Source organism: Megascapheus bottae, chromosome 27 (assembly GCF_031878675.1).
Source record: "Megascapheus bottae isolate mThoBot1 chromosome 27, mThoBot2.hap1, whole genome shotgun sequence".
NCBI lineage: Eukaryota > Metazoa > Chordata > Mammalia > Rodentia > Geomyidae > Megascapheus > Megascapheus bottae.
In genome coordinates this window covers 18254514-18276488 of record NC_143535.1, presented here as the reverse complement: position 1 = coordinate 18276488, position 21975 = coordinate 18254514, and the positions used below count along the sequence as shown (strand labels likewise).

At 50.4% G+C, this 21975-nt stretch overlaps 1 protein-coding gene across 6 annotated transcripts in view; it reads right to left on the bottom strand.

Moving 5' to 3' along the window:
- Positions 1-21678, bottom strand: part of Igsf9b (immunoglobulin superfamily member 9B) — a 53080-nt gene extending 31402 nt beyond the window's left edge. For all 6 annotated transcript variants that reach the window (XM_090319718.1, XM_090319720.1, XM_090319722.1 and 3 more), the window contains exons 1-5: positions 21439-21678; positions 10312-10509; positions 7762-7908; positions 890-1041; positions 424-541 (exon numbers count right to left, since the gene is read on the bottom strand). In XM_090319718.1, the coding sequence (XP_090175844.1) occupies positions 424-541; positions 890-1041; positions 7762-7908; positions 10312-10509; positions 21439-21502 (679 nt within the window). In that variant the 5' untranslated portion in view covers positions 21503-21678. The remainder of the gene's footprint in view (positions 1-423; positions 542-889; positions 1042-7761; positions 7909-10311; positions 10510-21438) is intronic.
- Between the last annotated feature and the right edge of the window lie 297 nt (positions 21679-21975).

Below are 21975 nucleotides of genomic sequence, written 5' to 3'. Positions count from 1 at the left end.
GGCTTTCTGGAGCCCAGGCTGGACAGACTGGCATCTCTCAGAGCTGACTGCACAGACCCTGTGTCTGCCAAATGCCCTCAGTAGTGTTTAAATATCTAGGGCTTGGATAGCATTTCTGCCTTTATTTATTGATGCCAACACTAATGGATAGATAACCAGAGGGAGGTCTCCTCCCTCAGGGAGGTGGAGCCATGACAGGGATCCTCTCTGGACAGAGGGAAACCGGAAATGGCTCAGCACAAGGCCTTTCTGCTACATCATACAAAGTCCTTGCTGCCAAGACCTGCACTCAAGATGCGGGAGCCACCACCCAGCTTCACTACCAACCCCAGCTGTGCCCTGAAAACCCAGCATCCATAACTCAGCAGGCCTGGGAACGCCTTTGCAGAGCTCAGGGGCTAGAGTTTACAGAAGGCCTCTTACCTTGGACAAGCAGGTGGGTGGTATGGACAGCCTCCCCCTGGATGCTGTATGCTCGACAGGTATAGGCTCCTCTGTCCTCTCGACTGACTGATGTCACCGTCAGGCTACCGTCACTCACCTAAGACCCCAGGACAAACAGAACTCAGCAGACAGCAAGGAGCTCCCCAACACATCCCTCCAAGCAGAGGGATGCAAGAGCAGCTGGTTTGGAGAAGGTCGGGAACACAAGCACAGGAAGATAGAGAACAGGTGCCTGTCTACCCATTCCCCCTCCAAGACAGAACAGATGTCTCCACCAGACCAGGCTGTAGGCTTTCCTGCCCCACCTAGCCCTGTGCACATAATATCAGGAAACAGCTGCCCTGGGACCAGGGGAGGGAGAAGGGGAAGAAGAGCAGAAGAGCAGGGAAGAAGGGAAAGGAAAAGCAAATACAGTGCCCCAGCCCTAGCGCCACATTCAGCTCACCTGGTACTTCCCACTAGCACCGAGGAGCGTCCCCTCCTTGAGCCAGGTGACGATAGGCTTGGGGTTCCCAAAAGCTGTGCAGGTCATGGTAATACTGCCACCCTCCTTGGCCTCGATGTACTGGGGGGGTGTTTCTGTAAAGGTGGGAGGGGCTGCAAAGGAGACCAGGGAGGTGAGGGATGGAATCAACCCACTTAGGCACTGCAACTCAGCAGAATGCGCAGATGAAGGAACACGAAGGGAGTGGGTAAAGTCCTGCCCATCAGCATCACAGGGGAGGGGACATCCAGGCTCCAGGCTCAGTCTGGGTGTATTCAGATTATAGTATCTTCTCATCCCATAAAACTTAACTATCTCAGGGATGAGAGGAAGAAATCTACTATAAGAAAGATGCCACAGGGCTGGGAGTTTGGCCTAGTGGTTAAAGTGCTTGCCTAGCATGCACGAAGACCGGGTTCGATTCCTTGGTACCACATACATAGAAAAAAAAAGCCAGAAGTGGTGCTGAGGCTCAAGTGGTAGAGCTCTAGCCTTGAGAAAGTCCAAGGACAGTGCTCAGGCCCTGAGCTCAAGCCCAGGACTGGCAAAAAAAAAAAAAAAGAAAGATGCCACAGCCAGCAGTGGGGACACAAAGTAAGACCAAGCTCTTGCCGGGTCTCATCTTACCTACTCAGGAGGCTAGATCTGAGAACTGAGATTCAAAGCCAGTCCAGGCAGAGAAATCTATAAGACACTTATTTCCCACTAACTACCAGAAAACTGGAAATAGAGCTGTGGCTCAAAGTGGTAGAGCAGGAGTCTTGAGCAAACATTCTTAGGGCAGTGCCCAGGCCCTGTGTTCAAGCCCTAGGACTGACAAAAAGTACAGTTCTCATGCCTAGCCACCCCAGAATCCTCTATTGCACAACAATGTTTAACCCAAGGATTTTCATGGTACGAAGCAACACCATCACAACTATGACCCTTCATTGCCAGGACATTTGTCATCTCATGCAGGTCTCAGGTCAAGACTACAGTCTCCAGTTCTACAGAGAAAGTCCTCCACCTGCCTCTCTCTGTGGCTCTTGTGGATACAAATATATAGCTTTACTCGAGGCTACTTCTTTCCTAAGTCTCTGATTATTCCATGTCCTCTTTCCTGCTGTGCATCGGAGATGTGATTAAAACACCATCCTGTTTGGATAATCGGCTTTTGGAGTCTGAGTCCCATTTGCTTGAGCTGCTTGTAGAGACAATCTGGTCAATCTTAACCCTCTGGACTAGCAGTTCTGTGGCTTTCCATATCTAAACTGCAGCCTTGAGGTCCTCCTCAGTGCTGGACTGGACAGGACATCCTGAGCTCCTCTTAAGGTAGCCACCAGAGCTCAGGATCCAAAGTGCTAGCTTGCCCCTTGCTGCATGTCCCTTGAGCAAGTTCCTTGGCCTCCCTACTCCCCATCCTCTGGAATTGCTAGGAAGATTAATATATGTGGAAAGGACCTGGTAGAATGTAAGCATATGTTGAACCAAACTTCGGTGGTTCTGCTATTATTATCATCATCGTGTCCTGGAAGGATAGAAGTTTTGCCCTAAAACTCGTTCATCTCCCTTCACATTTTATCTTAACTGCTCTTTTACCATATAAGGCCTTCTTTGTCCATTTCCAAAGTGCCGAGGATTTGCAATCTCAGGGCCTTCGTGTGTGCAGCTTTCTCTGCCTGGATCCCAGGCATGCCTGTTCAGTTCATGTGAACTGCCATCTCTGCTTTACCTGGCTAGCACATCACTAAGGGCACTTCCAGCTCATCCTAGTCCCTTTTGCACTGTTTTCTTTCCCTTACTCATCTCTCATGAGCTGAAGCCCACCTGTATAGAAGCCGGCTTTCTAGCTGTCCCCATTTGTGGACATTGTGATTCTCTAAAGCAGATACCCCTTCTGCAATCCCACCAAATGGCCGGCTTTTATAGCATAATTCCTGGATGTAGGAGCAGGCTCAAGAAAATTGTTGAATAAAATTAGGGAATAAATGGATGGGAGTTTACGGTATGGATACTGAAGGTCCAACGCAAATGCAAATACATAATAAAACCTTTCAAAAGGAAGACCACAGCAAGATTGCTGGATCTCTAATCTACAAAGCCTGTAGGTCAGTATGGGCACACAGAGACACTTGAGGAACTATGGAGTGTCTTAAGCACACAAGAATATAACAACAGGTTCATACCTGTAACCCTAGCTTTTCTGGAGGCTGAGATCTGAAGATTGCAGTTCAAAGCTAGCCTGGGCACAAAAGTCGATGAGACTTTTATCTCCAATTAGCCATTTAAAAAAACCAGAAGTGGCACTGTGGCTCAAAGTGATAGAGTGCTAACCTTGAGCTGAAGAGGTCAGGGACAATGCTCAGGCCCACAGTTGAAGCTCTGCAACCAACCAACCCAAAACAGAACAGAATGTACACAACAAACATCCTCAAGGAAAGCTATTTGCATACAGGGTCTAAGACACTAAATATAATATAAAAGGCCATTTGAAGTTCTGTAAAGGAACTCTGGAACCCTGGCCTCCAGATTCTGGGAACATGTGTTCATCTCAGACCCCACCCTGATCCAGCCTGTACCCTGAAATGCAGTTAATGCAGCCACAGCTTCCATTACCTCCAGTGTCAAGCTTAAAAGAAAAGATAATAAATTAAATTACGTCCTGAAGTGACAAATTAATTGCTAATTACATAATTACTTTATTATTTAGGTGCTAATCAGGAAAGTACTTTGAACAATTTCAAGTTTTCAGGAAAATAATGGTTTGACTCTCCGTTATTTACTGAATTAGGTGTTAGCTTGCCAGCTGCATTTCCAGGCTTAATTCTTTTTGCAAGTGGCCTATAATTAATAGTGCAGGTTAGAAATAGGCAGGCCTCTCCTCCAAGTAATTCACCGACCTAAAGCAAGACTTGGCTGGGGCTCTTTGAGTATTTTACATGTGATAAAGAAATAATTGGGTTTGTTTCCACCCAACCGGTCTTCAAAGAAAACACAGAAGGCAAATGAGAACAATTTGTAATTCTAATTCTTCACTGGTCTTTCGATTTCCAAAGGTGATCCCTGTCAGAAAATGCCTGACATGAAACATTCTAGTCTGGAAGCAGTGGAATGCTGGCACTCAGACCCTTTCCTGGATGACGGAAATATTTACGTGGAAGGAACCTCAGAACTCGGGGAGAAGGAAAAGGGAGAAAAGCAAGAGAAGTAATGGCTCTCTCCTAATGGGAAGTACCAGCCCTGTTCTGCCTGGTCTTCAGGTGGGATTCCTGGTTATGGTTAAAACTTGGTTATGCTCTATGTTAAGTCCTGGCTCCTCCTGATGCTCCTCAATTTGCCATTCCCTTTTCCTGGAGGATTCTTCCCTCCTCCCACCTCCTCCAAACCAAGCCCCCTCCTTTGCCAGGTCTCTGCACAGAAGCCATGTCTTCAAAGAGGCTGCCTGTCCTCTGTGCTCCCAAAGACAAACAGCAATTTTCTCTGGATGGCTATCACTGAGCCAAGTCCTAAACACCAGGACTGGGTTATACCCCCTACTGTAGCCGCCAAACCCATACTGGAATTGGAAAGCATAAATATAAATGGATCGTTTCTGATAGGTAGATTGGTTTGTGTTTGTGTGTGTGTGTGTGTGTGTGTGTGTGTGTGTGTGTCCTAGGGCCTGAATTCAAGGCCTGGACCCTGTCCTTTAGCAATGTTGCCAAACGCTAGTGCTCTACTACTTGAGCCATAGCTCCACTTCCAGAATTATGGTGATTAATTGGAGATAAGAGTCTCGTGGACTTTTCTGCTAAGGCTGGCTTCAAACTTCAGTCCTCAGATCTCAGCCTCCTGAGTAGCTAGGATTACAGGCATGAGCCACCAGTGTCAGGGCCTGGCTACAAGGACTTCTTTAAATGGTCAACATCTTTGATAGCTTCTAGGGAGCTAACCCTAATAACTACACTAACTACACTCTCTTTCCTTCCTTCCTCCCTCCCTCCCTATCTCCCTCCCTTTCTTTTTCTCAAGAAGGACAGCCAATATCTTATCGATAATCAGCTCCCATGTAATTAATAGTCCAGACACAGCAAGATTCTTTTCCATACAGAATTTCATTGAATCCTCACATCCACCCTGCAAACAAACATTGTTTTTATAACCGAGGAACCAGAGCTCAGAGAGGTGACTTGACAGGCTTTGGTGAACAGTAATAAAATAAGCCGACTCAGAAATTCTCAAAGAATCAAATCCCACTTGACATTCAACAGAACGTACAATTCCAAACCATATCCTACCAAATTCACCCGAGTGTCCGCTAATCGGCTGGTGTTTCTGATTTCTAGAGTGGACACTGCCAACTAGAGGATGTGAAAGACAAAAGGTCTTCACTCAGGATGGTTTGGGGCAGTTAGGGAAGGGCCTGGGAAAGAGGAAACAACAGGGGACTCTAGGCTTCCTGCTATTCAATCAGGAAAGCCCTCAGCAACAAATATGCCTTCCTAATTCTGTCTTGCTTGGACTGATATTAAGGGGGAATTTTCATTTCTATGACAGCTGGAATCAAAAGCAGGTGATTAAAAACTTTTCTAAAGCCTGTAGAAGCTGGGCATAGTGGCTCATGCCTATAATCCTAGATGCTCAGGAGGCTGAGATCTGAGGATCTTGGTTCAAAGCCAGCTGGGGCACTAAAGTCCATGAGACTCGTATCTCCAGTTAACCATCAGATAACCAGAAGTGTCTCTGTGGCTCAAGGGGTAAGATGGTAGCCTTGACCTAAAGAGCTCAGGGACAATGCCAAGCCCAGAGTTCAAGCCCATAACTGACAAAAATAAATAAATAAATAGCCTGCAGTGGTAAAAATAAATTTTATTTTTGTGCTGGCACACTAGGGCTTTAATCCGAGCCTGGGCATGCTATTCCTTAGATTTTTCACTCAAAGTGGATACTCTACCATCTGAGCCACAGCTCTATTTCCAGCCTTTTGGTGGTTAATTGGAGATAAGAGCCTCATAAACTTTCCTGACCAGGCTGACTTTGAACTACAAATCCTCAGATCTCTGCCTCCTGAACACCTAGGATCATAGGTGTGAGCCACCAATGCCTGATTAGGTATAGACTTTAAAGTCTGATTCCCATCAGATTCCTGGGACCAAATGGCTGGAGCCAACAGCACTTAATGCCTCAGGTAACTCTCACCTCAGTCCATCTTTAGTTTCCTGTGCTACACAATGATTTTTCTAAAATCTTCTATTCCAAGGCGAGGACTTAGTTCAGTAGTATAATACTTGCACTTGCCTGGCATGTCTGGGGCCTGCTGCCCAACAATACAAAAACAAATTTTTTTTTAAAGTCTGTTCTTTTAAGACCCTGGATTGGTTCCAAGGCTCCAAAGCAGACTGAATCTGATGCATTTTCTATAGGTAGTGTGGACAGAGCCATCCTTCAGAGCAAATCAATAATGGGAGAAGCTTCCAGGCCAGGAACAACATCAATTTCTATCTTCCAACCACAGCTTCTACAGTTTCAGACACCCAAACCATAAGCATCTCCATGGTATGTGGCATACCCAGGATACTGAAGTCTCAATAACTAGCATGGTATCTGTGACACAGTGGTGGCCAAAGCCAGGTGTGTGTGTGTGTGTGTGTGTGTGTGTGTGTGTGTGTGTGTGTGTGTGTGTGTGTGTGTGTGTGTGTAGCTATCCATTAAATAAAGAAAAACAAGAATCTGGCTAAAAGAATGAAATAAAACAAAGGAAGGCTGGGTGCCAGTGGCTCATGCCATTAATCCTAGCATTCAAGAGGCTGAGATTTGAAGCCAGCCTAGGCAGGAACATTTAAACATCTATGAGACTCTTATCTCCAATTAACCACCACCAAAAAGCTGGACGTGGATCTGTGGCTCAAGTGGTAGACCACTAGCCTTAAACAAAAAAGCTCAGGCACAACACATAGGCCCTGAGTTCAAGTAGATCTATCCCAGATCTGGCAGGCAAGCAGACAGGCAGGGAGGGAGGGAGGGCAGGAGGGAGAGAAGGAAAGAGAGGGAGGGGACAGAGAAATAAAGCATCCTCATGCCCCACCCACTGAGTGGATACCTTTTCCTGTCCTTTCTCCACGATGCCAGCATCCCAGGTAAGGATTCCTTGGGACATAAAGGGACATTCTTCCTCCGTGGAGACATTGAAGACCCACCCCCATGCCATCACCATTGTGGATCCCCTGCCCCCAACTTTAGCCAACTCTAGGAACTCAGCAAGTCCATCCTGACACCTGCCCACCTAGATAGTTGAACAGCATCTGTACAGGGTACATTCCATTTAACCTGAGCTATCAATAACTGTCAGCCATGAAAACAGATCTTCTCCCTAGGATCCTTACATTTTATTAGCTAGTAAAGCGTGTATGAGCAAGGACCATGTCCAGGTTTGCTCATCAGTATTTCCCCCACCATCTGGTGTGGGGCCAAGCATATAACAAACCCTCTGTATTATTACTCAAATAAATACGTTTAACAAGAAACCGAAACAGCGATCTAAAAAGACCAATGCTGAGGCTCTAGGAATTCTACAGAAGAGGGGAAATGCCCTTCCTGAGCTCCCAGGCGCCTCCCAGAGGAGAGAAGTGACAGCACCAGTGACTGATTTGCCCTCCATAAAGCCTTAACCCTTCTGGTTCCCTGAGAGGAAAAACTCTGACATCATCATGTACACAGTGAGCTGCTGCACCTCTGGACCCCCATCGTCCCGGAGACCCCAAAGGAGTGAGCTGGGATCTCAAAGAACCAAGGCTGCCCAAGGCTTCTCTTGGTGGCAAAGGCTGAGGGAAAGGCCAGTAGTGAGGACAGCCCCCAGGAAGGGGACTCATACGCACCATTGATGGTGAGGTGGACCCAGCTGCCATTGTGGAAGGTGTCATACTGCTGGTCCAGCATGAGCACTTTGCACTCATACCAGCCCTGGTCTTCAGAGCGTACCTGCTCCAGCCGCAATGATGCTTTATCATGAAGACTGGCCCGGCCTAGTGGGGGGAGGGGGGCAGACAGTGAACAAAAACCCAGTAAGCCATCAGGGCAGGACTATCAGTTTTCCCTTCCCCCAGCCAAAGAAGGTAACCAATCTACTTTCCATAGCAGAGCTCCAAAACGACCTCATGTACCCCAACACACCAGTAGGTGGCCTTGACCACAACACCACTGTCCATCCCAGCCAACCCTGACCCAGGCCACCAAACAGCCCACTGTGCGTAAAACCAAGGCTAGCCTCAACAACTTAGAACAGAAACTTTCTTTCTGTGTATGTGTGTGCTGGTACCAGGGCTTGAATTCAGGGCCATGTGTTCTTTCTCAGCTTTCTTGCTGGCGCTCTACTATTTGAGCCACTCCTCCGATTTAGCTTATTTTTTCTTGCCAGGCTCAGGGCCTGAGTGCTCTCCCTGAGCTTCTTCTGCTTAAGAGTAATACTCTATCTCTAAAGCCACAGCCACTACTTCTAGCCTTTTCTAAGTAGTTTATCAGAGATAAAAGTCTCACAGATTTTCCTGTCTTGAGCTGGCTTCTACCCATCATCTTCTAAGTCTCAGCCTCCTGAATAACTAGGATTACAGGCATGAATCACTGGCACCCAGCTTAGCAGCATTTTTTTAGAGAGCTGTTAGACCAAAAGAAAAGCACAACAGAGATGAGGAGGCCAGACAGGCCATGAAGTATCTCTATTAGCTATGGCTAGGGCTACCTCACACTTTCCTGTCTGCCTAGTTTTCCTAAGGGAGGATAGAGTGAAGGCTGTCGGGACTGGACAATAGAGTCCTTATAGACCCTGCTACCAACCCCTTCCAAAACCCAGCAACTCCAGGAGAAAGGACAGCCAGATATGCTGGTTCCACCTGTAGTCCCAGCATTCAGGACGCCAAGGCACAGTTTTTTGCTTGTTTGTTTATCTTTGGTTTCTTTCTATTGGGGGTTGAACTCAGGGCCTCACATATACTGGCTTAGCTTCTTCCCCTCAAGGCTGGTGTTCTGCCATTTGAGCCACAGCTCCATGTCCAGCTTTTTGCTGATTCACTGGAAATAAAGAATCTCACACACTTTTCTATCCAAGCTGGCTTGGAACCGTGATCCTCAGATCTCAGTCTCCTGAGTAGCGAGGAATACAAGTGTAAGCTACCCTAGACCAACAAGTATAGTGAGTGTAAGGCAGCCTCGCATATAAACAGCATGTCTTTGTCTCAAAAGAAAAAAAAATCAAGGCAAAGGGGGCAGTAGAGGACCTTGACTCCACTGAGAGGCCACCTCTGTGTTCCTCTTACACTAAGAAAGGAGTCCCTTCCTGCTTGGCAGTGACATGCCATGTTAAAAAGCTCACCACTTCCTCACCATCCACTGTAGCCTCTTTCAAACCAAGCCAAGACTATCGCCGCCATCTCCTCTGTTTTCCTCCTCATCTTGGATCTGTAAATCTGCATAAAACTCAGACTAATGAAGTCACTCCTGACCACAGGAGGAAGAAGAAGACGAAGACGAAGAAGGAGAAAAAGGAGAAGAAGAAGAAGGAGAGGAAGGAGAGGAAGGAGAAGAAGGGGAGGAAGGGGAGGAAGAAGAGGAAGAGGAGGAAGAAAAGTAAGAGGAGGAAGAGGAGGAAGAGGAGGAGGAGGAGAAGGGAAGCTTTGTAAGAAAAAGGCAGTTCAGACTATAAGCTACAGGGGAGACAAAAGTAAAAACAGTGTCCTGTTTCTTCTTTTTTACCCCAGCACACACTCAGGGACACACACACACACACACACACAGCACCCTCCACCCTGGCAGACTGGCAGGGCAGTGGCTATGAGTCATAAAGAGGCCATGACTGGCAGAGTAATTGCAGAACAAGACACAAACAGGGCCAGGAGAAGGGAGGGGAGGGTGAGCGGCAGAGGAGGGAGTGATGAGGCATGGGCTAGGGTCAGGTACAGAAGGGAATGACTATTAGAACTGGGGATAGTAGTATGGCCAACTTCTGAACTAGGGGAAAGAGAAAAGGAATATGCAGACAAGGAATTCTGCAGCTTTGGCTTCACCACATATGGTCAAAGGCAGCTCTGTCTTCTTCCCTTTCTTCCCTGGACAGTGTGGGTTCTTGCTTCCTCCCAGGAGTCCTCTCTCTAGCTTGCCCTGGGACTGCTGAATCCTTACTCCATTCCCAAGGCTGTGTGGTTTAGAAGACTTTCATGTATGCCTCACATCCTACTCCCCCTCCTCTTTCCACTTAATAAAAACCTAGTGAAGCAAAGATGGGAGGGAAAGAGCTAGAGATTATAACAACAGAGATAATAGATCAGTCTGGAGAAAGATCAGAACTTACCATAATGAAGGCAAAGGAATCTGGGACCTGGGAGGAGAGAGACAAAGTACCCGTACAAAGTACCCCCTCAGTACCCGCACCTTACCTGCATACTCAGGGTCCACATGAGGAGGGTAGTAGCCAAACTTGATGAAGATAGGGATGGGAACCCCAAACTTGAACCACTCTACAACATAGGGTGGGGGCTGTCCCGTCACTGGATGGATCACGTCGCATCGCAGAACGACACCCTCACCAGCTCGTGCAGTCACGAACTCAGGCTCCTCTCGTAGGCCGTGGGCACCTAAAGGGACAGCCAAGGTGGGACATGAGCAGGTGACAAAAAGCTCGGCAGCCTAGTGTGTCAGTGTCAAAGGCGTCACCCCAGCCCACCCTCTCCCTTCCAGAGGGCCCCAGTGCACCTTCACTTACTACCTCTGACCCAAACCTCCCTCTGCCCTAAAAGCCTCAAGCATTCTCACAGCTGAGGAAGGGAGGAAAAGAAATGAGAAAGTCTTTCCAGGTGCCAGTGTCTCATGCCTGGTTCATGAATAACTACTCAGGAGGCTGAGATCTGAGGATCATGGTTCGGTTCGAAGCAGGAAAGTCCATGAGACTCTTACCTCCCATAAACTACTCAGAAAAAATCCACAGGTGGTACTGTGGCTCAAGTGGAGTGCTAGCCTTAAGCAAAAAGAAGTTCTAGGACAGAGCCCATGTCCTGAGTTCAAGCCCAGGAACTGACCAAAGGGGAAAAAAAGTGTTTCATTGTTTTGTTTTGTTTTTTAGCTCTATAAGCAAGAACTAATCTTCCCAATCCCAAAGAAAAGCAGGCAAAGCCCGGTGCTAGTGGCTCATATCTGTAATCCTAGCTCCTCAGGAAGCTGAAAGCCTACCATCAAGGTTCAAAGCCAACCTAGACAAGAAAGTTCATGGGATTCTTATCTCCAATTAACCACCAAACAAGCTGAAAGTGGAGTTGTTGCTCAAGTGGTAGAGTACCAGACTTGGGCATCAAAGCGCTGAGACAAGCCAAGAACCTGTGGGTTAAACCACAGCTACCATTCCTAGCAGCTAGTACTACTCAGGAGGGTGAAATGTGAGGATCATAGTTCAAAGCCAGAAAAGTCCCCGTGTGACTCTTATCTCCAACTAACCACTCAAAAACTGAAACTGGAGCTGTGGCTCAATGTGGTAGAGCACTAGCTGTGAGCAAAAGAGCTCAGGGACAGCACTCAGTCCCTGAGTTCAGTGATCAGGGACAGTACCCAGGACAAGCCTCAGTATAGGCACACACACACACACACACACACACACACACACACACAGATGCTGTCTCAAGAGGCACAGCTCAGCCCAGCCATAACCACCTACAAACAGGCAACATTCCTCCAGAAGCTGTTTCCTGCTCCAGAATGGTAGGAGATCCTCCTCCACGGCCCCACCCCCAGCTCAGCCTGCACTAAACAAGAGTGCTCCTCACCGGGAGCCAAGCTGGGAATCCCTAACACGCTAAGCAGGCTGCTCTAGGCAACACCAGAGGAAAACCCCACCGGCCAGGCTGGCCTCTCCAGCCTCTCCTCCCACCTCTGCTGCAGAGGAAGCATTTACAGCCTTCCCATTTATGTCCAAGGCTCAAATCTATCTGACTTCACTGTGTGGAGAGCAGGTTGCTGAGGACAAAGAAAGGGGGCCCTAGGGCACAAAATATCAATATCCTTGCTGACAGAGGAGGATGGGGAAGAAAGCAGGTAGGAGAGGCCCCCATTCCACCTAAGAGGGAAGATGAGGACCCGTGGAAGTCACTCCCTCTCTCCTGGGCACCTGCTCCCAGGCCCCAAACAGGATCTGCAGTGCCCTGCAACCAGGCAGGACCAGGGAGGGTACAAGGTCACCTTGCCCAGTGCTGGTGGTTAGAAGGACAGCAGGGGCGGCTCCAGCCTTGCCTCCCCTGCACTGCCCTTCCCAAGCTGACCACACCCTTTCCCACCTCACTGGACCCCTCCAGGCCACAGCCTGGGCACTTAGACTGTTCCGGGCAGCACCTAGGACAGCAACCACAGACTGAGGGCCCGAAGCCAAACGCAGGCTGGGCCCTTCCACCCAGAAAGGATGGGAGAGGGAACAGTCCACGCTGCCCTTCTGGCCAAGCTGGGCTCTTTTTGCATGCCCTGACCCCTACGGGATCCCAGCTGCCACTGTCTCTCCTTCATGTCTGAGTGTTTCATTCTGTGTGTGTATGCACGCATGTGCTCCCAGAAGGAGCTATCTCTGTCAGTTTGTCTGTTATCTCTCTTTCTCACTTTCTCCCCTTTCTGTCTTCTCCTCCTCCCCTTCTTCCTCCTCCTCTTCCTCCTCCTTCTTCTTCCTCTCTCTCTCTCTCTCTCTCTCTCTCTCTCTCTCTCTCTCTCTCTCTCTCTCTCTCTCTCCTAGCTCTTATCTGTCTTTATTTATCGCTGTCTCTCTACTGTCTCTCTACTACTCTGTAGTCTGTCTGTTTGATGTGTCTGTCATCTGTCTGTCTGTCAATCTCTTGCTCAGCCCCAAGTCTCTCTGTCTCTCTGGCTCCTTCTCCATGTGTCTGTCTGTCTCTGTGTCTCTGTCTCTCTGTGTCTCTGTCTCTCTCTGTGTCTCTGTGTCTCTGTCTCTCTCTGTGTCTCTGTGTCTCTGTCTCTCTCTGTCTCTGTGTCTCTGTCTCTCTCTGTGTCTCTGTGTCTCTGTCTTTCTCTCTGTCTCTGTCTGTCTCTGTCTCTGTCTTGCTTCTTCCCTATGTCTCTCTGGCTCTCTTCCAAGTCTCTCCATCAGTATGTGTCTCTCTCTGTCTCTTTCTCCTGCTAGCATTACATGTGAGTAATTACCTACTTGCCTCTCTCCCTGTTTCTATCAGCTAGTGTGTGTGTGTGTGTGTGTGTGTGTGTGTGTGTGTGTGTGTGTGTGTGTGTTGGAGGATTGGAACCACGAATTGCTGCTGGCCCATGTGAGGGCAAGAGATTTCAGCTGCTTTCTACATGGAGGAGCTTCTGTATCTGTGTGCATATGTGTTTCTTATCTCTGAATCTCTGTGTCAGTCTATGTCATCTCCGTGTGCCTCTGCGAGCCCCATTCTCCTGGCTCCCCCTTCCCTGTAACTTGCAGGAGGAGGAGGAGGAGGCAAGCTCTTCCAGAAGCCGATTGGCTCCCAGTGACATCACTGTTTTCTAGAGAAAGAGCTAAGATCACAGAGTATTTTTGGAGCAGAGCAGCATTGCACTCACCTGCTAGAGGCCCCAGCAGGTTTCCTGAGCCCCCACCCCCTCCCAGCCTGGCTTCAGTTTGCAGCCCAGCCCCTAGGGGTAAAAGGAGGAGAGGGCCCAGCTGCAGCAGGCTCCTCCCCAACATCCCTAGGGATACCTGCCTGCCTGCCTGCCTGCCTGCCTGCCTGCCTGCTGGCTTGCTCGCCCTGCTTCACCCACAAGTACAAGCCAGTGCTAGACCCAGTGCAATGGATGGGCAGCAGGTGCCATGAGCCATCAAGAGAGACAGCGTGTATGTGTGTGCACGCACACACATGTGCAAATGTGTAAGTACACACATGTAATAACTGAACATGTACAGGACTGGGCAGTGAGGAGATGAGGAGACAAACTACAGAAATGTGAGGGAGGAAAGAGCTATTCCCAGGGGCCAGTAAACCTTGGGTGGGGCAAGGTGGCTCCTTGGGCCCTAGAAGTAAGAGAAAGAGCCTAGGGGAACAACTGGGCACCTCTACCACTCAGCTTTATTCTGGAGTGAGGGCACTACTAGAAGGTGGGTCAGCTTTGACATGGGGGTGCTCTGCTCATTTGCACCTAGTGCTGCCTCATTCTCACTGCATGGCAATGAGGCAGCTCTTTGACACCTTCTCTCCCCACCCCCAGCCTGGCCAGTCCCTGGGTTAAACACAGAGCCCATTGTAAAGCCCATCCCAAGCAACAGGGAGGACACACACACACACACACACACACACACACACACAGAGCCAGCATCATTTTCTTGAGACCCTTTCAATCAGGGAGGAGCAACAACAACCAGGTGCACCCCCAAAATAACACACAGGACAAATGAGACCAGTGTCTCCAAAAGTAGACAGAGAGAAGGCATCCCAGGTCCCACACTCAGTCCAGGCCCTCCTGGTTTCCAGGTTCCTAATGTATTATCATCTGCTCTTCTGCATCTCCTACACACACACACACACACACACACACAGACACACACACACACACACACACACACACACACGGGTGTGTTTCCTCACTCCATCTCCCACAGCCTGATCCTTTCTGAGCCAAAGTATGTCTAATAAACACTCTCTCCAGAAAAGCTCAGTGTAAAAAAAAAAGAGAGAGAGAGAGAGAGAGAGAGAGAGAGAGAGAGAGAGAGAGAGAGAGAAAGTACTCAGGCTGGCAGTAAAGAGGAAAGAGGGGCCTGGTGGAGGAGAGACATGGAGAAACTCAAACACTGGGGAACGAAGCCCAAATCCTACAGTGAAAGCAATTCAAGAAGCAAGGAAGTGCGGAGATACAGATGGACGCAGTCCAAACCAAGAGTTGGCTGGGGGCAGTGACAACAGAATAGAGAGACACAGAGATTCACAGACAGAAACCTCCAGAGCACCTGAGAACCAGGAGGACAGAGTGGAGCCTGCAGGAAGCAGAATGGCTTGTCTCCAGCAAGGCCAGGTGTACCATGGAGGGGTAGAGAGGGTGGGGAATGTTTGGGGGACAGAGCCTGCAAGGGAGGGGAGCCCCAGACCCTTCCTCCTTCATAGCAGCCCCCTCCCCAAGTCAGGCTTCTTCTGACTGGCTTGATAGTGGGTAAGGGACTCGAAGGTATGCAAGAAGGCAGGAAACAGTGCATCCTGAGCTTACCAAATCTTCCTAGACCCCTGTGAGGGGTGCCACCCTGACAAGAAAGAGAGGATGAAGTAGCCCCACCCCCCTGCAGGCTGGCTGACCTTTCCAGGAAACCATAGGATACAAATCTGCTCTCTGAGCCAGGTGGTACCCAGTGGGTAGCTGAGTCCAGGGCTGCCAGCAGACCCCCTGTAGGCACAGAACCATGAAGCATCCAGGGCCTGGCATGGCCCCACATCCAGCACTCCTCACCTAGAACTTGTCTGCCAGGGAAGGGCTTGAGAGAGGAAAGGGTCCTGAGAATGGGAAACTATCTAAACAGCAGGGGGAAAGATTGGATCTGGGCAGAGAAAGCCTCAGCTGGGATGCAAAGGGAACATGCTGGCTGCCAGCTCTACTCCATACCCGCTCTGATACTGAATGCCTACAATGGCCCTGGCACAAGTACTGTTGTCTCCATTTTGCAAAGAAGCAATGGGGAAGTGGTATTATTTGGGAAGTTACCCAAGTAACAGGCAGGGAAGTCAGGATTCTCCTAATTCCTCACCAGAGCCCCAGCAGGCCAATGCCTCTCCTCTCTGCCCCTCCGCTTCTTTACCCACTCAGCCAAGCCCACACAGGTCCTGGGAGCTTAGATTCTGTAGCCCAGGACCAAAGAAGACTTTGAAGAACCTGTTTCAGCAGATAGCTGGACCTGGAGCTTTGCTCTGCCTAAGATCTCAGAGTCCCTTGTCTGGGTCTGGTGGATGAGCATCAGCCTTCTAAACTCATTAGTACAAATCTTTGTTGTAGTCTCCTCCTCTTCCTCCTCCTCTTCCTCCTTCGCGTCCTCCTCCTCCTCCTCTGGGCACCAGACTCTCAAACCACAGGCCTGTTGTCTAATAATACCAGCGACAGCCACCACCACCTCCATCTGCCAGCCTAAAAATAATCCCTGCTGAGTCCAAAAAAGACACAGCCCCCAATAGTCCCCCAATCCCTCCTCCTCAACAAGCCAGGAAGCTCCTGGAGATTCCAGGAAGCCAGCAGACTTGGGGTTCTCACTAAGTGGGAGGCACACACTGGAGGATGGCTCCCTCTTGCCCAATGAGAAACACCCAAAAAGTATGATGTGGAAAATAGACTCATGCCCAGGATGGGAAGGGATGTCCTGTGCTTCTCCTGAGGAGCATCCCTCCCTCTTTCTAGAAACAAGCACTCGTGTGCACAGGCACATTAATAAAAGACAGTGCCAGGGCCTCCCATCAGTGTCCTAGCTGCCCTTCTAGGTTCCTCCACATCCAGTCTGCATCAGGGTCTGAAAAGCCAGGTGAGGCCCAGAGTGGGAACAGCCAGGAAGCCTGAACAGCAAGGACTGGTAAGGAGAGGGTAGGGATGGCCAGCTTCTTTCATCTATGGTTGACTCTGCTCTCTACGCTTTCTGGCTAGGTCCCCCCTTACCCCAGCAAGCTGGGAGGCAGCGATGCTATTAGCAACCTTCATTTGCTTGGCTACACAGCATTTCCAAGAGCTCTTTCCCCAGGAGCCCCTGGCAGGAAGGAAGTCGGTAATTCAATCTCAGTTCTGCTCCTTTAATGGCTCCTCAGCAGAAAAGCAAAGACACACACACACACACACACACACACACACACACACACACACACACACACACACACACACCCATACCCCCTGCAATCAGATTCCCTGTCCCAAAGCTGGTTGGCAGAGAGCTGGTCAAGTAAAGGCACTAAAGCTGAGCATGCCATGAGGGTAAGAGACCAGAATGGCACCATAACTAAGTGGGAGATCAAAGTTCCATATCTACTCAGGGTAAAACGTCAACACTCCCTACTCCAACGAGAATGAGGACAGTGACTCATCTCCTTACAATGTTTGCCTGTGTGCAAGTTGTATACCACTCACTGCCCCATCCTGGTAGTCACACGTGACCAGGAAGAAAGTAAGGGTGACTACAAATGGCGGGGGAGGGGGGGTTGCTGCACGGGCATGGGCAGAAGGCCTGGTTGTCAGTACTTCTCTTGTCAGAAGAGCAATCAGGCTTCCTTCACAGCCCTGATACTTTGGAATCTTTCTCCAAACCCCTCATGGAGGCCCCATCTCTGCTCTTCTCTCTCCTGCTTATTCATGCAAGAGAGAAAAGGAAAAGTAGGAGGATTCCTAAGAAAAATAGGTCAGCTGCCTCTGGTAGACTGGCCCACACCAGTGCCCCTGAGCAGTGCCCCTGGGGCAGGGGACTGATGATAATTCAGTCTCTTCTCTATTTTAGAGTGGAAAGATCTGAAGACAAGGAATGCTACCCGTCCCTCCTAGCGATAGATAGACAGACAGATAGCCCAGTATCAGCTTCCCCACATGCTCAGACTCTCCTGCTACCTAGGCTTTCTCTCCAGAACCTCAGACATCCTTCAACCCAGCCTCTGGACCTAGAGCCTTCGACTTTGGAGACTTCTATGCTGCTTTGATGCTGGTTCCAAGCAAGGGAACCAGAAAGCAAGGAGACTGCGGGGTCTGTACCTAACTAGCTCTGTCCTGCTGCAGTCCATGCATGTACATACAAACATATAGGCATTCACACTTGCATAGATGCACAAACAGAATGCATGCATATCACATGGACATGCACACATATGTATACAGAAACATAAGCACATGTGTGTATATATGTGTGCACACACATGTATGTATGCATGTGTCATTGCAGGTAGGCAAGTGTGCATTTGCAGGAGAACACACATACACAGACAGGTGGACCCGGGCACACAAAAGTACACATACAGCTCTCACCTCCAGACATTGGGAAGTTCTCACCAATCACAGCTCCTTCATCATTCAGATCCTCTCTTTACTCAAGCTGTCCAACCCATCCTAGAAACCAGAGGGAGGGAGTACTGCTACCTGGAGAGATTGTATCCGAGCTAAGGTCACCACATGTCGGGAGGGGCTCTTATGGAGATGAGAACTGATTAAATCTCAGCCCTCACAGAGACTCATCTCCCACCCGCACATCTTCAGTGCAGCAAACAGGAAAGATGTGTATAGACAGTTGAGCATAAAGTAGAGCTGAGAGACAGCCAAAGAAGAAAGCATAGAACAAGCAGGCCAAGCTCTGAAAGCTAGCTGGCGCCTGGCTGGGGAGAGGCTAGAGAAGTAAAGGAAGACACCAGGAGAGAATGAGGCTTAAGGGAAGGAGGGGACGGATACAGAGATGCTGGGGTGCAGCAGCTCAGTGAGGCAGATCCTGCTCCTCAGGTAACCAGATATTAGCTTTCTGTGTCAGAACCATAGAAACCACTCAGGACTTGAGATAGGATATCTCCAGACACTGGCATATGTCTGGCCACAGACCAGCAGCTGAAAGCTGATCTTTCCCACTGCCCTTCAGCCATGCCCAATCTCACATATAACCTCAACTACTTCCAGTGTGGCTGCTGCCAGACACACCCCCACCTCCATCATGTGTGTGCTGGGGCACACAATGCACTAATCACTTCCATCCATCAATTCTTCCTGGGCATGGGGTTGAAACTTCTTTCTCAAATGGGAGCTGAGTAGATCAAGGCCAGAGTAGACAGGGGACTTGTCTAACCTGACTTGAGTCAGCACCTTACTTTATTTGGGGGCACTGATGCCAGGCAAAATTCAGAATCTGGTCAAGTGGGAAAACAGCCTTTGGAATAAGACTTCCCTCTGCCATGAGAAGTTCAGACTGGCCCAGGATCTTCCCACAGTGTGGAAACTTGCCCAGCTTACTAGGCAACCATACAGTATGCTGAGATGATACCAATAGACCAACTTCTCCTCGTGCCTTCCACCTGATGACTGACCTGTCGTCTCCCCGACACATGATCAGAGAGACAAGGGAAGAGTCCATTTCTACCCGTATCCCTTGCAGGCAGGTTGACAAGAGGCCCCACCTATCATGGCCTAAGGGAACTGCCCTCTCTCACTCCTCTACTTCAGTGAATCCTAAGAGTGCCTCTCCAAGTCAAAGTTAAGCTCTGCAAGCACCCAACGTCAGTTTCACACACAGCAAGTAGCCTTTCCCTACCAGAAGCTGAGTTCTGTACCCTCCCACAAGTTCTAGACACTGACAAGGATTTAGCTTTGAACACATTGCAAAGGGCTTTCAAGCAGCTTTGAAGCACACATACCCTGGACGCCTCAGTAGATGTAGGAGGATGAGAGGCTCCACACAGACAAGGTCAGTCTATGAAGGAGTCTCATTTCCTGACAGAGGCAACCTTCTGAACTTCCTCCTGCTGCCCTGAATGACCCAAGGGAAAGGAAACAAAGGCGAACCAGGAACCCCAACATACTGAAATAATAAACAATGTTAACATTTCATGAGTATATACTATGTGTGATAGCTACTCTTTTATTTATAGCTACTACACCCCCCAGGGAGGAAAAAACCTCTATAAGCTTACACTCATAACCTATTTCCATTGAACCAAGTGACATCAAGAAAGGTTAAACAATTTGTCCAAGGTCACAGGGTTAGCCAGTGATAAGACCCAGATTTGAATACGTGTAATTTTAAGTCTAGGTCCTAGACCACCATCACATTATGGAGTCATGTTAGGCTAAAAAGATCCCAAGACCAAGAAGGTCACCCCTGCCCTCAGACAAGGGAACATGGCAGGCCATTCCTGGTGGGAAGACCTCTCTGCACTGTGAAAGAAGGCAATGTGGGGGAGTTCCTTCTGCCTTGCCATTCTGTGTGTTGCTGCAGCATAAACCTGTTTACTTTATGCCTTGCTTACACTTGCAAGAATAAATAAATAATAAAACACAACAGGCCAATCCCCCACACCCTGGCTTAGGTTTGCCGGCTATTTCAGAATCTTCCTTCAATGTCTCTTCTATTCGGAGATCCCAGTACATCCTTTGTGCTTTCAGTGACAGTCCCATAGCAGGAACATACCAAAACCTGGAGGGGAGGGGGATGTAGGCTTTGCAAGACATCCAGGAGACTGGGGAGAGGATAAGGATGAGGCCAGCTGGTCTACATCTCCACCCCACCCCCTCAGGCTTCTCTAGCCACTCCGGCCTGTCTCCCCACTTGACAAAGGAAGTTTTTAGACCCTCCAGCCCATCACCTCACTTGGCAAAACCACCCTTTCCCTTACCCAGTGCTCTGGTTTCCAGTCGCCCCCTCCCAAGGAGCATAGGAGACATTTTCCATTCCTGAAACTTTCTCAAACCACTCCCCCCCCCACACACACACACCAAACCTCCCGCCCAAGTGATGATAAGACCCTCTACAAGGCGCCCTCTGGGAGTGGGTGCTGTGGTTGGCGGGTCCTCCCTACCGCCTTCCACCCCCACCCCACCCCCAAGCTAGCTCTCTCTCCCGCCGCCGCCATCTCCTCCCGGCTTGGTGAACTTGCCCACCACCGGGTCGTGTCTGCGCGCTGAGAACCGTGAGCTCAGAGTCCTGGCAGCTTCCAGGCTCCGCTCCTACTTCCATACAAGGGCGGAGAGCCAGAGCCCGGGTGCCACCCAGAGGCTTGCAAGTCGCTCTGCCCGTTTCCAAAGCAAAAGCCCGCGCGCTCACGCACGCATCTCCCCCGACGCGCTGGCTTCCCTCTTGCTCTTCTCCCCGAGCTCAGACAGGAGAAATCAGAAAGAAGAAGAAGAAGAGCCCCGCTGCCCTCGCCCCCGGACGGCTGTGCCCGGCCGCGGGGGAGGGTGGCATGTGGCAAGGCTGCGGCCCGCTCCCGGGGAACTTTTGCCAGGCCGAAGCCCAGGTACGGCTAAATGGGGCGAGGGCTGCTCCAAGATGACACCCCGTCACCTACGAGGGGGATCCGACCTCCAGCTGCCGAGACGTAAGGGCAGGAGGGGCACCCGCGAGGCCGACAGGACCCAGTCCCAAAGAGGTGGGGCGCAGAGGGTCCCGAGGCTCGGGTCGGCCTCCCGGGCACGGCTCCTCCGCGGAGCAGCGGCGCGGCGCGGTGCTCGAACGTGCTGCAGCCGGCCCGAAGACCGCAAACTCCCTGGCAGCCAGAGTTAGGAGAAGAGAAGCACGACTCCACCCCCCCCCCACACACACACCACCTTCACCCCAATCACCCGGTGCCAGCAGAAAAGAGGAAGGAACTCGGCGTGCCGATGCCGACCACCGGGGCCCAAAGTGGACCAAGTCGACCTCGATTCCAAGGCGGTGGGCGCCGGCCCTTTCCCGCCCGGCTCGGCTCCTCCGTCCCCGGGCCCTCTGTTGTCAGTGCCCGGAGGCGCGCCTAGTCCAAGCCCGAACCTCGCCATCGGGAAGGAGCGGCACAGTGCAGGGGGCCGGTGATCAGGAGCTGAAAAGGAGCCAGCCGGGAGGGGCGGAGGAGGGACGCTGCACTTCAACTCACCTTGAGCCGCAAGACCTCGGGTGCTGATCACACTTGCTATCAAAGTGGCCACATACCAAATCATAGTACTACCGCGCGCCAGCCAAGAGCCTCATCCTATCGCAAAGTGCTCCCAGCACCCGCACACTTCTCGTGCCCGAGCGCCCGCCTCTCGCCCGCCTACGCCCCTTGCCGGTGCTCCTGCAGCCCGGGCGTCCCGCTCTCCATCCCTCCCTGGCTCCGCTGGGCTCTGCGCGCAGCCTCCCCGGCCCCGGCGCAGCGGCACCTGCACTACTAGCCTAAGCAGAAGGCAACCAGGTCCACGGTGAAGCCTAGCCGGGCCGGACCTCTAAGCCCGCCCCTTCGGTTTGACTATTGGATGCCTCCCACCAGTCTGAAGACTGATTGGCTCAACTGTCTGCCCGTCGTGGGCGCGAAGGAGGCGAGCCCATTTCAAGGTGCGTTGAAGTGCGGTGAGAACAGAGCCGCAGAATCATGCGCATTGCCTGGGAGAAGGCGTTGTAGCGTCTTTGCTCTGTTCTATTCTCTGCTTAGGCT